General features: G+C 41.9%; 1 protein-coding gene across 2 annotated transcripts; it reads left to right on the top strand.

The window, feature by feature from the left end:
• The first annotated feature begins 6,829 nt into the window (after window positions 1-6,829).
• On the top strand, window positions 6,830-15,711 carry LOC147861890 (pentatricopeptide repeat-containing protein At2g33680-like). 2 transcript variants are annotated; one of them, XM_087322493.1, is made up of 2 exons: window positions 6,830-6,978; window positions 12,748-15,711. In XM_087322493.1, the coding sequence occupies exons 1-2, from the start codon at window positions 6,868-6,870 to the stop codon at window positions 15,538-15,540; spliced, it is 2,904 nt and encodes a 967-aa protein (XP_087178619.1). In that variant the 5' UTR covers window positions 6,830-6,867; the 3' UTR covers window positions 15,541-15,711. The 2 variants fall into 2 exon arrangements, with proteins under 2 accessions (XP_087178619.1, XP_087178620.1); XM_087322494.1 differs by having other exon boundaries at window positions 6,845-6,991.
• Window positions 15,712-17,753: the final 2,042 nt, after the last annotated feature.

Genomic DNA, 17,753 nt, shown 5'->3' on the forward strand with positions numbered 1-17,753 from the left:
AATATATTCCAGAGCTTGTATACAAGAATTTCTACGCTCCCTATTATAGGTTTTCCATGCCCTTTATATACAGGGTCATGGTCGGTTACGCTTGGCGCGTCAACCGTTACATGCGTACATAACGCTTCATTGTATTCTATGGCTGCCACTATTCCCTCATAATTACACTACAACCCCACTTTGCATGCCCTTGTCTTTTCTTTTCGAGTTTCCCCACTTGGTCGTCCAAGGCGGCCAACACATGGCACACTTGTGGGAGAGTGCTTGCACGCTCGTACCCATAGAAGACCTTTATTCGTCGTCAAAAATATCCAAGATGCTCGGCTTTGGACAGTTAGTCTCGACAAGAACTATGGGGGATGGTGTGGGTTGTGTCATAGGCATGGAATTGAGGGGTCTGGTAGGCTCTGTTGTCTCAGGTGTGAGGAGGTCGGTGGATTCTATCGGCTCCAATGCCGCTTGTTGCGGTCCTTCTTTTGCTTGTACGGTGAGTGGCGCTTGGTCCTCTTGCAAGTCCTTGGCCCCATGCGTCTCCTCTTGTGTCGGCTCCTCATGTTGCGAGTCTCGCATAGGCTCTTCCGTCGTAACCTTTGTGGCGTCGAGGGGATCCAGTTGTGTAGCCCCTGTAGGATTCAGCGTCGTGCTGACCTCCGGGATTTCTTCTTCCGGTTGTTGAGGTTCATCGATGGTGTGCTCTCCGGAGTCACTATCGAGAAGGATGATGGTAGCCACCCGTTTTTCTTCTTCTTCTTCCCTCCTCTGCTCGTTTACGATTGCTTGGAGCTAGAGGGAGGTGTCAAGTTGGCTATCTCTGAACTCCTTGAGAAATTGAGCGATCTCCTCGGAGTGTCGGTCGGCGGCTTGATAGTTTGCATAAGGTCCTCGCGAACCGTGGCAATGCTTTCCTCATTCAGCTTGTAAAAGCCCTTACCGTCTTTCTGCCAATCGGCCCGGTACGTGTGGAGCTCGGCGGCCTGCTTTGCCCATTCGGCCCATCCTCTGTTCAGTGCCACTTGAAGTTGTTCCGAGAACCTATTGCGCTTTGTTTCTAGGAGCATTTTTATGCATTTGGTCTTCATTTCCGTGCATGTCTGCATCTCTTCGAGAGCCGACTTTAGGTTCGAAATTTTGTTTGCGTTGGAGGCCACGTTTTCTTTGTAGCGCGCCTTTATCTCTTGCCATAGTTTTGATTCTTTATCGTGCAATGCTTCGAGTCGACCTATTTCAGTATTCAAGTGTACTTCGACAGCTTGCGTGTTTTGTTGTTCGTTCTTGATTTAAATTGTTCCTCGTACCATTGATGTTTGTTCTACACGGCCTCCTGTAGTGCCGCGATGATCCCTTCTGATCGTGCGACCTCTTCCTGTTGCTTCTTGAGCTCGACAATCATCTTTGTGTGAGCCATGATCTCGGCATCCAACTTTTCCTGGATCGTCTTTACTGCTTTTTGACCTTTCACCCGGATATCCGCCTCTCGATCTGACGATTGTCGGAGTTTGACCAAAGTCGCTCTATCTCCATCTCAACAATTTCTGTTGCTCCTTTTGCAATCGTGATCGCCATCTGGGCTTTGACTTCCTCGTGGAGGTTTTGTAGCTCGGGTGTGAGGGAGTCAATGATAGTGGTTGATTTGGGCCATTCTTGCAAGCAACATTCGAGTTCCGCAATCTTCTTTTGAGCCGCTTCTGACTGCTGCATCACAATTTTTTCGGCCTTCCGCGCTGCCTTGTTTTTGTAAGCCATGTCCTTTGCACCGATGCGGTTCATGGCGAGCTCCCTGTGTACCTCGACTAAGGCGGTGTTCAATGGGGGAAGCTTGATTCCCATGCGGCGTTCGATCATTTTCCTCATTCGGCCGATTTTGGCCAAGGGCCATTCATCCTCGCTTTCGGCCATTCTGGCCAGAGCACGTTCGATCATCTGCCACTTCGCATGTTCCTGTCCCATACGTTGGGAAACCTTGATTTGTTGGGTGGCCAAGAACTCCATTAGCTCAAAGGAGGTGCCGAAGTGTAACAGAGCCGCGAATTCCTGGGCTACATCTGGAATGTCCGGGTAAGCTAGAATGACGTTATTTGATGTGAGAGAGCCTTTTCCGCACTCCGTATTTTTCGTCAAGATCGGTTGGTCGTGCGGTAGTGCTTCAAAACTCTGCGTGGAGTCCGCTCCGAATGTTACTGTGGGTGCTAGTTGTGGGGCCATTCCTTTGACCAATCCTTGACCATCATTTTGATCCAACCGTCGTCGCTTAGCCCTAGGGCTGCTTGCTTCTTGCGTGGCGGTCTCGTGTGACGGAGCGGAAGTGGGTCGTCGTGTGTCCTATGAGGCGATGGGTTCCGATGCTCGAGCCTACGCTTCTGCGGATGCGGAGTGGGTGTAGAGCGGGCTGAACCCGGAGCGGGCAGAGCCTTTGGTGGAAACAATATCGTGAAATACTGTTGGATGATTGGGCAGAGCTTCTTTCCTGTCTAAAAGGCGTGGAGTCCTTCGCGCAAGGATGGCCCTGTAATCACGCCCCAATGCACAGCTTGCCCTTCGAAGATTGCGATGATGATGATGGCCTTCTGCTTCGGCATCCCATACTCGTTCGGGTGTACGCAACCCACCTCTAACAGGAACTTCGCGATTTCGCCGAAGAAAGGATCAGGCGTGTCCGTGTCCTGTAGGCTTTGGCAGAAATAGAGTACTACCAAAATAGCGTTTGAGAACCTCTGAGGGAGGGATTTCGACATGTCGTTCACCAATTGTTGTTAAGCCCAGTTTCGTCCTGATACTAGCGTTGGTGATGGTATCCATGTTTATTTTCCTCGCCATGTCATGGGAGTTGGGGTGGGGTGGTGCCTCCACCACTCGGATGTAACCTACTAGGCCATGGTCCTGTAGCCATCGCCGGAGAGCGGGGGAGATTTCGATCAGCATAACGCTCTTATCGTTGAGCGATGCAACGTGTTTGCCTGAGTGCCTAAGAGGAGTGAGGGGAGCGGTTTGAGGAAAAGGCGTGAGAGTCAGATAGTTTGTGAGAACGAGGAGAGCTTAGGGAGTGAGGGGAGCTTAGAAGGCGCGAGGTTTTTTTGTTAAGTGCAGCGAAATGGCTCGAGTCCCCTTTTTGTGAGGTGGAGAAGGTAGGGTTCAAGATTCATCGAGCCATGGTGTGGACGTGTGCACTTGCTATCTTGGGAGACGTGTCTGCATGCAAGATCGTTAATATGTTTTGAATGCCCCTTCTTTTTTTCCATTCCTAATGGTCATGGCTATCACTATGGTACATAATTACAAGTCGCGTTGCATTTATTGTGGTATGCATACACTCCCCGAAATTGATGTGGCGGGAAGTGGGCTGTTGTTTGCCTCCACTAATTTCGTTTTGGTTCGGAAAGGATCGGTGGTGTGGGACCCCAATACGGCTTGAGTCGGAAGTTGTTGACTTTTTGCCGTAAAACTTCTTTAGCGAGAAGGCCATTTTCGACAACGATTATGAGCTGGTAAACCGCATATCCTTTTGTCCAGATCGGGGAGTGTAACCTTGTTGCAGAAGAAAATGAATGCTGCAAATCTATTCTACCGACTGCCTTCTTCTCTCCGATGATGATGGTGGCAATGTTCATCATGCATCTTCAGCAGAGGTTTTCACTCAGGCTCTATGGGACCTATGGAATACAATTTCTTCACGGTGACCATTTCTGGACGGAAACCGAAAGGGATGTGCAACAGAAAGGGAGTGGTTAGGTCCACAGGGTAAATGCAGGAGGATGATGGGAGGGAAACCACAGGCACACAAAGAAACAAATGTGTACCGTATGCAAAGAGAGAGAGAGAGAGAGAGAGAGAGAGAGAGAGTTCTTCTTAAGGGGATACAGTTGGTCTCACACAAGAGGGTCTATGCACAAATCACCCTCTCTAACATAGAGATAGGCACACACGTAGAGAGGGAGAGGGAGGGAGAGGGAGGGAGACTTCCTCTCAAGGGAGGTCGGTCATTCAGGCGTGCCAATGTTACCTGTAGGAGTGTACGGGGCGGTATAACGGTAAAACACATTAAAGGGGTTGTCGTATTTCTGTAATGTATAGGAGTGTGAGTGCACAAATCACCCTCTCTAACACAGAGATAGGCACACACGTAGAGAGGGAGAAGGAGGGAGAGGGAGGGAGAGGGAAAGAGACTTCCTCTCAAGGGAGGTCGGTCAGTGTATGGGGCGGTATAACGGTAAAACACGTTAAAGGGGTTGTCGTATTTGTGTAATGTATAGGAGTGTGAGTGAGGATAAATGTGTGAACACATGCACAATTATGTGCATGTGACAAGAATGTAATGGTTTTCTTTTCGTAACAACCATATTATTAACTGTTACATTATGTATTATATAAACCCCTTATGGGGCATGTAATGCAATATAGTATTTTTCCTCCAAATTGTGTCATTATTTCTTTGTTTGTATCTCTTTCTCTCTCTCCCTCACACGTAACCCCCTTGGGAGGGGCTGGAGCCATTCTAGGCTTTACCCCCCACCCATTAACAATGATAATGACACGTCTCTGGAAATAATGATTGTGACAATGGAGTCTCTAGAAGCAACGACGACTATGACGACGATGTCTCTAAAACGAAGGATGTTGGTCACAATAACTCTGGAAGCCAGGACGGTGACGATGGTAACTCTAGAAGCAAGTGTGATGACGAAGACGGGTGATGCTTCCAATCGCCCGATCAATTTCAGTCGTTTCGGCAGCAAATGGGCATAGTTATGCTTTCGGCCTAGTCAATTCAGGCACATCAATGATATTCGGCCCGGTTGATTCGGGCACAAAGATGATTTCGGCTTGGGGGAGCAAACGGGAGTGTAGATTTCGGTCGATAGTAGCATAAATTTTCATCTCTTCGTTGTATCTGTATTTATTCTTTATTCTTTTACAGATTCTTTTGTAATACGCCCATTACGGGGGAGTGTCGAATACGGTAATATAATGGACGTATTCACATTACCCCATTGGACAAACTAGACTATGTTATTTGTGTAAATAGCATAAAGGGTAGTTGTTGCCTTAGTTTGATTAGTATATAACCAAACCTATAACTCGTTTGTAAAGATGATGTTGTATCTACCATTTTGAATAATACAGTGTATTGTTGGTGCCTCTCAGTTTCCGTCTCTCTCCCTCATTTATTGCATCATGTTGTTAGTTTCTTGCAGATTGTCTTTGTTACTTATGTTTTCTCTTCCACGCCCATCAACTTGTTGTTCTTCAACATAAAGTGTTTTGTCTTAGACCCTTTCATTGACAACCACATCTCCAAAAGGTTTGTGTGGTAGGTGACATGGCAGGGTAATGTGGCATGTGATGTCGGAAGGGAGAAACAATAGGATTTCCTTGAAGCACAAGGAAAGCTTCAAGCTTTAATTTCTGAAAAAGGGACTTCTTGCTTGGTTTGAGGAAAAATCTAAAGTCTTCTTAGTTCAAGGAGAAGGTCCTTTCCTTGGTTTGAGAAAAAACAAATGTTGATTCCTTGATTCAAGGAATGGAAACCTCAAATTAGGGAATTATTTCTCCCAAATAAATTGAAGTAGCTAATTTCATCGAACATCGGGATCGATTGGTGTAGTAGGTTCAACCCTTGTTGTCCAAACATTTGCTTCCTTGTTTAACTTTCTACTTGAAGCTTGGATTCAATTTGCTCGATTTCGCATATATTCTAGCACACATTTGGATTTTCGATCCGAAAAATATATGGTGATCCTTGTTCAATTATTATTTACATAAGATAGTAGGATTACAGAGTATTGTTTTGTAGGGCTTATGATATTGAACAGATACAAATGAAAGGAAGTCTCAACTCCATTACATGGAGTAGCTAAAATGATAATAGGTAAGCTAGAAGTATTATAGGAATAGGAAGAAAGCTTCTAGAGTATATCCATGAGTTTCATTTTAGCATACCCACAAGCGATGACTTCATGACCTTTTGTTGTTTGTTTTGAATGCCAACACCATGTTGATTCACAATACTTAGCCTAAGTAAAATTTTGACAATGCTTCTACTTAGTACAGAATTGAGATCCTTGGCCATGAGCTCTATTGTCCCACCTATAACATCTTCTTCTTAGGGCACATGGTGTGAACAAAATGTTGATCATCCATTGCCTTCATTCGACCATATTGTCTTTGTGAGTTTCAAACCCTTAACCTTTTCATTCCAAGAGTAACCTCTCTGCAGATCATGGTATATCCTTTTGCTGCCATGAGCCTCATCTTGTCACATATCGTCCCGGTCATACCTTCGTTCTAACCATCAACATTTTATTAGCCTACAGTTCTCGATACTTTTCTTCCTATGAGCACACCACATCATAACAACGGGGGAAGTGTGGTTCATGGATGGCTTGAGACCCAAACTTAGAGAATGAAGGTGTCTAACACCACACTCTAACTATGGTTCGATTGGGTTGTGCAGAATTTACAAGTAGGCGAGTAAACCTTGGGTGCTTGCACCAACCACGTCATTGTGTCAAATTAAATCAATAAAAAACACATTAATTAAACCATTAAGAGAAAAAAAGCTAAACCTATAAACCGATAAACTCGAGTTTTAGAACCAAACCGAACTGAAACTAAACCATTTAGTGAAAGTCCAAACCGAACCAAACCCTTAAATGTTTTTTTGGGAACCAATAAATCGTTAAACCATGACTAGACGGTTCAGTTCAGTTTGAGACCATTCATTCATTCAGAGTCTGTGCTATGTCTTGACAAAGAAATCTCTCTCTCTCTCTCTCTCTCTCTCTCTCTCTCTCTCTCTCTCCCTCCTTCTTCTTCTCCTTCTTCTTCTAATGCGTCTTAATTGTTTTTTTCTTTTTCTTTTCACAAATAACGATGCAATGCCATGGCAAAGGGAAGAGTTTTGCCTTCCATGGCAGAACGGAGGTTTTATGGAAAGAGTTCTTCAGGGATGATTCACTATGGCATGACAACCGCAGCTTGAAGGTGAGAGGAGCAGGTATATCCGTGTCTCTGTTAAAGAGAGAAATTTATGTTAACTTCTACTAGAAGCTGAAATCGGCATATATGAGACAACTCACGATCGCAAATATGGGTGAAGTCATAAAATAGAGATTGGTTAGGAGTTTTGAATGTTTATAGTATAGCATATTGGATTTTTAGGATTTTGAATTGTCTGTACAGAATGCAACAAATTCAGGGGTTTGAAGGTTTATTCTGGAATAGCAGAATATTTAATCGTTATAAATCAAACCCCCTTTCATATATAGCTTTATTAGAATCTTTTAAAGCAGAATATCAAAAGATATAGCAGCAAATCTAGAGGCTTGCTCATATATGTTAAATAGCAACAAAATTAGGATTTGTTTTTTTCCTTACAGAATACCAACAAATTTAGGATCTTTAATGTTTATAGGCAGGATAGTAACAACTTTAAGGTCTTGAAGGTTTATACAGAATAGCATATGGGCTCTGACATGGAAAATCACAAATTTATGGTTTTGATCATAAGAAGCAGCACATTATGGATTGATCAGAATTTTTGTGTATGACATGCAGAAAGATATGACAGATTTATTGACCTTTACTAGAGTCCAATATCATCCTACGAGAGAAATCATGATTACAAATATGGGTGAATTCATATTATTCATTCTAAAACAAAAACAAAAGCGTTAGATTTCATAAAGCTACACGATCATTTTCTTTATGCGTGTTGTGAAATGAATTTTGAGATGGTTTACGATCATGAAATGTACAAATAATACGTATGAGAACAGTGGTTAAGGGACTCTATATCAAAGGTTTATTGTTGCAGTGAAATGACACTATTTTGGGTGTCATTGTGCCAATCGGGCATGACAAGCAATGATCTCCATGATATGGTGATTGGCCAATGTGCCTTATGTTATGTTATGTGTCCCTCCTTATGGGAGAAGGGCCAGCTAAGGGCCGTAATTTGGGAGAAGGGCCGAATGCCAACTATGGCCTGGCAAAGTAGCCAGAAGCCGGCTGAGTACCGAATCGGCTAAGTGCCGAAAGCCGGCTGAGAGCCGGCTGAGAGCCGGCTTACGGCCAAGGCCTAAAATGTAAATAATATATATGGACTATGGAAAGAACTGTGAACGTGAGCACAGAATGAGAGAAAACAGAGAACGCAAGTGCTGTAAAAATACAGGAGAGAGCACGAAAACGACTTTGAATCTTGCAAACTTGCAAACATGTCAGACAGAGCAGGCTTTCCTGTCCAACAGCATCAGGTGTTTTTCTTCTGTTTGTTTACTTACTGTTTTCTGTCTACTGTGAGAGACGAAGAATATTATCAAGGTTGTGGCCTTAAGTCTTGGTGTTCCCTTAGTAATCTAGGGAGATAGTGAACTATCTGTATACACTTCCTACAAAGTGAAATTCTTGGAGTCAGAGGGCTCCCGTGGGTTTTCCCGATTAGGGTTTTCCAGGTAAAATTGTGTGTCTACTGTTTACATTTCTGTTTTGTGTTCTGTGTCGGCTGAGCCTTATTCCTGAGTGGCTGGCTGATTCCGAACCCCTAAATATAACACCTTATGTCCCGGTACTTGCGGTTTGGATGGAGGAGAAGATAGATAGATAGATAGATTCAATTCTCTTTTTCGGAGATCAAATATGAACCATGAGGCCAAGAATTCAATATTTTCATGCAATACATGCAAAAGTGAGTAGTGAATCTCGATGTTCAAGAACTTTACTAATGAATGTCGCAATGGAAAGTGCACACTCTGACTGTGAGAAAAATTCACGCAAGGATTGGGTTTGCTTGAAGATGTGTGGAAAGCATAGTCGAATGTGATCAAAGGTAGAGCATCATATCAAAGTGTGATACTTAGACTCCCAAACTGTTTTAGGGCAAAGTGTGCATGGTCACTACTCTCATCATTCGTGCCCCAATGCCCCGTCTCACATCGTAGTGAGTGTGAGCTAAGTCTCATGGAACCAATGGTTCAGATGGCAAATCATGTGATGGGCTCTAACAAGTATGGATGTGTGTGGCTTCCCCATCTAGAGAAGAATATGGTTTTGTATTTAGGTGCAACATATATAGTATAACGTATGAAGCATGTCATAATACATTGACGTTGCAAAAAGGCCTCATTTACAGAGGAATCTAATGTTGCGTTATGAGGCAAGTGTGTTGCATCCCGTCTTCCAAACCAATTTTATATAGCTTGCATCTAACCAAAATACAAAATCTTGCTTTTATTTGTCTTTTTAATATTTTTGTTTGCTTTCCATGCGGTTCTAGGAAGTTGATGTGAGGGCCTTTTTTGAACCTTAAGTATGTATTCGACAACCCTTTCCATGGCCACAATCTCAATGGGAAATGATCTCGTTTCAAGAAGTAGGAATGTGTATACCATTTGTTTATTGACTTAGAAGGAAAGATATATTAACGTCTTTTAAGAGGCCAAAATGGCCTATAAGACCAAATAAGAGATTACATCTTGAGTGTTTTCTCGTCTTTGAGAACAAATCAAAATAAAATAAATATTACACAGTAAATATAAAAGTAAATAAGATGAAAAGAGAAGAAACGAGGGAATATGGTTTTTGGCACATGTGAGATTCTCAAGTTAGGTATATTATAGCTTTTGTCTTCGAGAGATCTCTAGCATAGGTCGATCCAGAATGGAAATGTCTCCGAAGCGAGGGAAGCACCTACAATGGCGGGAGATAATGGCTTTTATATGACGATGACAGGGGTGTCGAGGTCGTGGTCGATGGGGCCTACGTGCACGGCAAATTGCTATTGCCTAATATATTGTAACTAACCCCTTTGTTATGTCCTGGTCTGGGGCCCATTTGTGTATCCCTTGATGAACTTGTAGCATTAGTAGGAGTGATGGGGCTAAAGAAAGTTGTGATTGTTCTTTGTGGATGAGCTTGTGAGCTCTAGAAAGAAAAGTCCTAGGCATCGTTGGTCCTCATATTCCATTATCTTGCGTAGTGGGCCAAAGCCTTGTGTAAAGAGGCAATGGTATTTCCCTCTGATTTCATAAAAGACACTACATTGACAAACATAGTGTTCCTTAGGTTCCACTCCTTGATGACACAATTGGCAAATTCTCTCTTCTAGAGGTAGTCGTGTATATTTGCCTACCTCAATCTGTAGCTGATGTGATGAAGTTCGCAGCTGGCCTATCACACTACACAGTGCATAGGATAGATGTATGTCCATATAAGGTGGCTTGATAACGAATCCATCCTCCGATGTATGTAAGAAGTGTGTCTTATAGTGGGCCATCTTTGTACCAAGTGGTATTTTAGGGCTGATCCATGTTATCTTGTTTTCCAAGTTAATAATATCAGTTCGGATCACTTTGTTCTTTTCCACTTTGGTCATATTTAGATGGGGACAGTCCAAGCTATATTGGAACGGGGGTAGTGCATTTATACTCATGCCACGTGACTCGAACCATTGCTGCATTTCAGAATACCAACAATGAGTGTCTCCATTTTCAGCCAGTTGTCTGGATGACATAAGTGCCAACCTTGGGTACCTTCGTTTAGGGAGCTCCCAAAGACGTTGGATAAATGTCACTGATCGGAACAATGCCTCGGTTATTATAGGTGCTGCTCCCATCTCTGCCCGGATTATATCATGGGGCACCGATGCTTTGCTCCTTATCATGCGAGCAATCATTGACACTAAAGGTCTCTCTAAATCTTTCCAATGATTTGCCTTGTTAAGACTCAGTCCCCATGTTTCTACTCCATAGAGAAGAGTTGGTGTGACAAGTGTATCAAATAACCATAACTTAGTCCGTGGCTCTTGGAACTGCAAATGTGCACATTGGCTCTCGAGAGCACGAAGGGCTGCATATCCACGAGAAAGTCGGGCACAAGCAGCCTCCTGTAAGGAGAACCTAGGTCTTGTAAATATTACTCCTAGGTATGTGTAGGAGCGTGTGTATTCCACCTTTTCCTCTCCCAAAAAGGATTCTAGTTTTGATCTTGTTACCCATGCTTGAGTGGTGTTAAACACCATTACTTTAGTTTTGTCCATGTTGATTGACAAACCTTTGTCCGTACAAAATAGTTTTAAGGCATTTAGATGTCTTTGTAGTCCCTCCGGAGAGTCAGAAATCAGCACAATGTCATCAACATATAGTAATATTTGTATAGCTATACCTGCTAGGCGTGCTCCGGAATCCCCGAATCTCTCTATGTAATGTGATACCTCATCTCTATAGAGACCGAAGAGAGTGGGGGATAGTGGGCATCCTTGCTTCACTCCAATTGTGCTAGCCACCGCCTCTAGGAAGACCGGACTTTTCATGACCCGGATTCATAGATTGCATAGATTCCCCATTGCATATATGTAGGAACACCAAGGGCTTCTAGCCACTGCATAAGCCGCGCACGTGGCATAGTGTCAAAGGCTTTTCGGAAATCCACAAAGCAGCAATAAATCCTCTTATTGTGGGCTCTGCCCTCCTCAGTAAGGGCCCAGAGGGTGAATATGTGATGCAAAGTTGTGAACCCCTTCCGAAAGCCTGCTTGTCCAACTGAACGGCAGTCATTCTGATGTGCCCATATGCTCAATTCTGATTCTAGAATCGACCCATATAGTTTAGCCAAGTAATGGCCAATCATGATTGTCCTATAGTTGCTTGGGATCATGGGGTCTCCACTCTTGAGGATTGGCACAACGGTATGCTGAGTCCATCTAGTAGGGAAACCTTCACACATGGCTCTATTAAAGATGTGTGCTAGCAATGGGACCAAGGTGTCACGGCCATAGATAAAGTGCTCACCCACCAATACATCATGATCTTGGGCCTTCCCAAATTGTAGCCGATCAATGGCATTTCTTACATTTTGTGGTGTAAAGAAGGTTGATTCATGTGGGCGTGAGGCATTCGGGTGGGGAAGAGGAGGTTGGACAATTAGAGAAATTTTGTAAGAAAATGCTTTTGGACATTTTTTAATTCTTTCCAAATGGACTTGGGATGCAACTGCCCCATACTTCACCCCATAGAGAAGCATTGTTGTCACCGAAGTGTCAAAATGATATTTCTTGAGGGCCCAACACTTAATTTCTCCATGATTGCATGTGTTCTCAAATGGATAATATGCTCTCTTTCCCACCACTAACTGACAGGTAGCACAAATTTACCACATATGCGGAGATAGATAGATGGATATTTTTAGCGTCCTTAGCAAGGCTAATAATGACCCATAGAACCTAAGTACAAAAGTTATCTTGATGTGTGTCTCCTTCCTAAGAAACAATATCCATACTTTGAAGCACCAAGTCTCGATATGTGAATAAGAGAGAGAGAGAGAGAGAGAGAGAGAGAGAGAGAGAGAGAGAGAGACAGATATATTAACGTCTTTTAAGAGGCCAAAATGGCCTATAAGACCAAACAAGAGATTACATCTTAAGGGTTGTCTCATCTTTGAGAACAACAAATCAAAATAAAATGAATATTACTCAGTAAATATAAGAAAGAAAGAAAGAAAGAAAGAAAGAAAGATATATTAACGTCTTTTAAGAGGCCAAAATGGCCTATTAGACCAAATAAGAGATTACATCTTAAGTGTTGTCTTGTCTTTGAGAACAAATCAAAGTAAAATAAATATTACACAGTAAATATAAAAGTAAATAACATGAAAAGAAAATTAATGAGGGAATCTGGTTTTTGGCACATATGAGAGAGAGAGAGAGGGTTTTGAATCTTGATATGCTATAACAATAAATTTACGGTTTTGATACAGAATAGCAACAAATCTCCAGATTTTAGACAGAAATTCACTTGTGAGCCTTTATGGATTGATGGATGGTACAATCCATTTTGGGTTTGTGAAGAGCTAAGGAGAAGAACCATGGTGCTACCTATAGATAGTAATACTGAAACAAATCATGGAGAAGGCCTGGCTTTTGTGGCATTGCTTAAGGCATGCGCCAGAGAGAAAGATCTATGCAAAGGAACTCAATTGCATGATGAGATACTGAGTAAGGGTTTTCTTGAAAAGATACCGTATCTTCCGAGTAGTTTGATCAGTATGTATGCTAAATGTGGAGTGATGTTGAAAGCACATCAAGTTTTAGAAGGCCTTGCAATCCGAGATGTGATCTCTTGGAATGCGCTTATGGCAGGATATGTCCAATGTAAGCAAGGCCATGAAGCACTTAACTGTTTCGAGCGGATGAAAAGTGAGCGACTCTCCCCAAACTCGGTTACTTTCATGTCTGTCTTGAAAGCATGCAGTTTGGTAGCAGATATCGACAAGGGAAAACAAATTCACAACGAGATCATGATGAATAACGGTTTGTTGGAGAAGAACCTTTTGCTTGGGAATGCATTAGTGGATATGTATGCTAAATGTGGTATGCTTACTAGAGCACAACAAGTGCTTGAAGAGCTTCCTGTCCGAGATGTTGTTTCCTGGAATGCATTAATAACAGGGTATGCTCGGGAGGCACAAGTCCATGAAGCTCTAGATTGTTTAGAACAGATGCAAAGAGAATGTCTATCTCCAAATGCAATCACGTTCATTTGTATCTTGAAGGCTTGTGGCAGTGCAAGGGCTGTGGACAAGGGCAAACAAATTCATAATGAGATAACGAGTATGGGTCTTCTTGAGAAGGATATTGTGCTTGGATGTGCTTTGGTGGATATGTATGCCAAGTGCAGTTTACTTTCAAAAGCAAGAGAAGTGCTCGAAGAGCTTCCCATGCGAGATGCAGTTTCTTGGTCTGCTCTAATATCAGGATATGCTGAAGATGGACAAGTTGATGAAGCACTCAACTGTTTTGAACAAATGCAAAACGAAGGGCTTTATCCTGATTTGGTGACCTTTCTTTGCATACTGAAGGCATGTAGTAGGATGGGCGGCATAGACAAGGGCAAAAAAATTCATGATGAATTGAAAGCCAGGGGTTTGTTGTTTGAGAAGGATATCATGCTCGGTACAGCATTGGTGGATATGTATGCAAAATGTGGTTTACTTTCAAAAGCTCGTCAAGTACTTGAAGAGCTTCCTGTTCGGAACATAGTATCTTGGTCTGCATTAATAGTAGGATATGTGCAACAAGAGCAAGCTCATGAAGCTCTGAACTGTTTTGAGAGAATGTTAACAGAGGGTTTATCTCCGAATGCAGTAACTTTCAGTTGCCTGTTGAAAGCGTGCAGTAGCATAGGAGCCATAGAGAAAGGAGAAGAAATTTATAGAAGAATTGTGAGGATGGACTTATTGAAGAAAGACATTATTCTAGGCACTGCTTTGGTGGATATGTATGCCAAATGTGGTATGCTTACAAAAGCACATCAGGTACTCGGAGACCTGCCCGATCGAACTATAGCCACTTGGAATGCACTAATTGCAGGCCATGCTCAAGAGGGCCAATGTGATGAAGCACTAAATTGTTTGGAAAAGATGCAAGACGAGGGCATCTCTCCAAATGTGGTGACGTTCATTTGTATTTTGAAGTCGTGTGGCAGCGCGGGAGCTATAGATAAGGGCCAAAAGATTCATGAAGAGATTGTAAAGAATGGCTTAATAGAGAAAGATATCAGGCTTGGAAATGCTTTAATCAATATGTATGCCAAGTGTAGTATGCCGATAGGAGCACAAAAAGTACTTGAAGAGCTTCCCATACGAGACATAATTGGTTGGAATGCAGTGATTGCAGGGTATGCTCAGCAGGGGCAAAGTTGTGAAGCATTGAACTGTTTAGGAAGGATGCAAAGTGAGGGTCTTACTCCAGATGAGGTGACATTTTTGTGTATTCTTAGTGCATGCATTCGCTCAGGGCTATTGGATAATGCGAAACTGTTTTTCGAGAGTATGAATGAAGACCATGGAATTAGTCCAAATTTGGAGCACCACAATTGCATGGTGGTTGGTTTTGGATGTGCCGGACAATTCGATAAGGCAATGTCCGTGATTAAGTCGATAGATTCTTTGGAGTATTATCCTGCTGTTTGGCTTGCACTATTAGGTGCTTGTAGAAAATGGGGGAATGTGAAGCTAGGGACACTGGCCTTTGATCAAGTACTACAACTACATGATACTTGTGCTGCAGCTTATGTCCTTATGGCCAATATCTTTGCAGCGGCTGGTATGCAAAAAGATGCAGTTAAGGTCGAAACTATGAGGGTTAAATATACTAATTGGAAGAAGCAAGAAAATATGTTATTGGCCGCTGCCACCGGACGTGTTAATTCATTTTCAGTTGGGGATGTAAAGCATCCTCAATGTATTGAGAATTATCAAAAGGTGAGGGCTATTGCCCTTAGCATATCACAAGAAGGAAATTGGTCTGAAAATGTTGTGGACGATGGAAAGATGGAAATGCATACTGAGAAGCTGCCTATTGCTTATTCTCTTATCAATACACCCCAAGGTGAAACTGGACATCTTGTGGATAACATGTGTGTATCCCATGATTGCCATGTTTTCATATCAGTTGTATCGAAGATTGAGGACCAGAAAATAATGGTAAGAGATCACAATAGACTTCATATTTTTGAAAATGGGAAATCTGTATTTGCTTTCAATGTGTAGATACAATTGGGTTTCCAAGGCCTACTTCTTTCATAGTTGTAATTTATAGGATTAATCATAGAAACTATTATGGTAGGAGAAAGTCAATTGCAATTGGGCCTTAGTTATTTAGAAGTAATGTGAGAAATCACAAAGTGAGGCGGTATTTAGAGAATCTAAAGCAATAGGTAATATAGGGTTTATACTGTTTTAGTCCATATTAACAATGCAATAGGAAATAGCATTTTGTGTAGAAAAATGTGAAAATTCAAAAGTATGAATGCGTCTCGTCATCTTCTGATTAGAAGCAAAGAGATAAGTTGTGCCAATTATGTTGAGGAATAAATTTTGTATTTAAGGATCATGGTTGCCTTAGAATGAAAGAAGAAAGATATATAAATGTCTTTTAAGAGGTCAAAATGGCCTATAAGACCAAACAAGAGATTACATCCCGAGTAAATCTCACTAAGTAAACAACAAATTAGAATAAAAAAATGTTACTAGGTAAACATTAAAGTAATAAGATAAAAAATGTTGTTACTAAGAATCTTGTTATCAGCACATGTAAGATTCTCACGTGCTACATTGTAACTTGTTTTCAAAATATCTCTAGCATAGGTCAATCTAGAATGCAGAGGTCTCCGAAACAAGGGAAGCACTTGTGATGGCAAGAGATAATGGCCTATATATGTCGATGGCAAGGGTGGTGAGATATTGGTCCATGGGACCAGGGCCTATGCATGACAAATTACTATTGCCCGATCTATTGTGACCCCTTTGTTATGTGTTGGTCGGGAGCCCGTTTGTGTAGCCCTTGATTGACTTGTAGAATTAGGAGTGATGGGGATAAAGAAAGTTATGATTGTTCTTTGTGGTTGGGGCTTGTGTTTTCTTAATGTTGTCCTCTAACAACTTTTCCCAATGTCTCTAAAGTTATAGCAAGAAAAGTCCTAGGCACTATTGGTCCTCATATTCCATTACCTTGCATAGTGGGCAAAGCTTTATTTAAAGAGACAATAGTTTCTCCCTCTAATTTCATAAAAGACACTACATTGACAAACATAGTGTTCTTCGAATTTGACTCCTTGATGACACAATCAATTGGCAAATTCTTTCTTCTAGATGTATTCATGCATATTTGCCTACCTCAATCCCTAACTTATCTGATGATGTTCATAGCTGCCATATCACACTGCACAATGCATAGGATGGATGTATGTCCACATAAGATGACCTGATGATGAATCCATCCTCCAATTTGTGTAAAAAGTGTCTCTTGTAGTGGGCCATCTTCGTACCAAGTGAGATTTTGGGGCTAATCCATGTTATCTTGTTTTCCAAGTTAATAATACCAATTTGAATCACTCTATTCTTTTCACTTCAGTCATTTTTAGATGGGGGACAATCAAAGTTACATTGGAACAAAGGTAGTGCATTTATGCTTATGCCATATAACTCAAACCATTGTTGCATTTCAGCATACCAACAATGAATATCTCCATGTTCAGCCAATTGTCTTGATGACATAAGTGCCAACCTTGAGTCCCTTCCTTTAGGGAGCTCCCACAGCCTAAAGCTCCCACAGACGTTGGATAGAACGCACTGATCAGAATAATGCCTTTAGAGAGAATAATTATATACCAAGCCACACTTACCCATAAGTGTATGTTGAACCATTGATAGCATATCAATGACAGTTTAGTGAAATCCTCTTTTTCTGTCATATTGTAAGAACTGAGAAATGAGGATGTTGAATTATCAGCATGGTCAGAAGAGGAAGAGATATATTAACATTCCACAGAGAGAGAGAGATCTTTGATGTAAATCCTTTTTTTCAACTCTGATAGGTTTCTCATCAACAGCTACATCAGATTATTCAGCACAAAATTCTTCCTAAGACACTGGCCATGTCATGCAGTGACTTTTTTGTTTTCATGGCGCTCTTGTGAATCATATTTGCCAATCGTGATATTTTTGTCATTAAGGGCTACACCATTATTTGGCACATTTCCCCCATGACACTTGCTGGTATTGCTTGTGAATCATTTTTGCCAATTGAGATCTTTTTGTCATCAAGTGATACGGCATTATTCAGCACACATTCCCCCTATGACACAAGTCAAGTAGTGACTTTTTTGTTTTCATGGTGTTCTTGTGATTATATTCTTGTGCTCATGTTGAAGGTGGAGGCATATTCCCAAATTTCAAACTATTTTCCTTGCAGTTGGTATATT

The sequence above is a fragment of the Azolla caroliniana genome, unplaced genomic scaffold, assembly GCF_043228905.1.
Source record: "Azolla caroliniana isolate FFs.n. ecotype wild unplaced genomic scaffold, voAzoCaro1.0.p SCAF_7, whole genome shotgun sequence".
Lineage (NCBI taxonomy): Eukaryota > Viridiplantae > Streptophyta > Polypodiopsida > Salviniales > Salviniaceae > Azolla > Azolla caroliniana.

Excerpts from the sequence above, each read along its gene's own strand:
- LOC147861890 (XM_087322493.1), top strand. The coding sequence starts at position 6,868 with ATGCAATGCCATGGCAAAGGGAAGAGTTTTGCCTTCCATGGCAGAACG. Across the intron at positions 6,979-12,747 it reads ATGACAACCGCAGCTTGAAG|AATAGCAACAAATCTCCAGA; the intron begins GTGAGAGGAGCA and ends GTTTTGATACAG.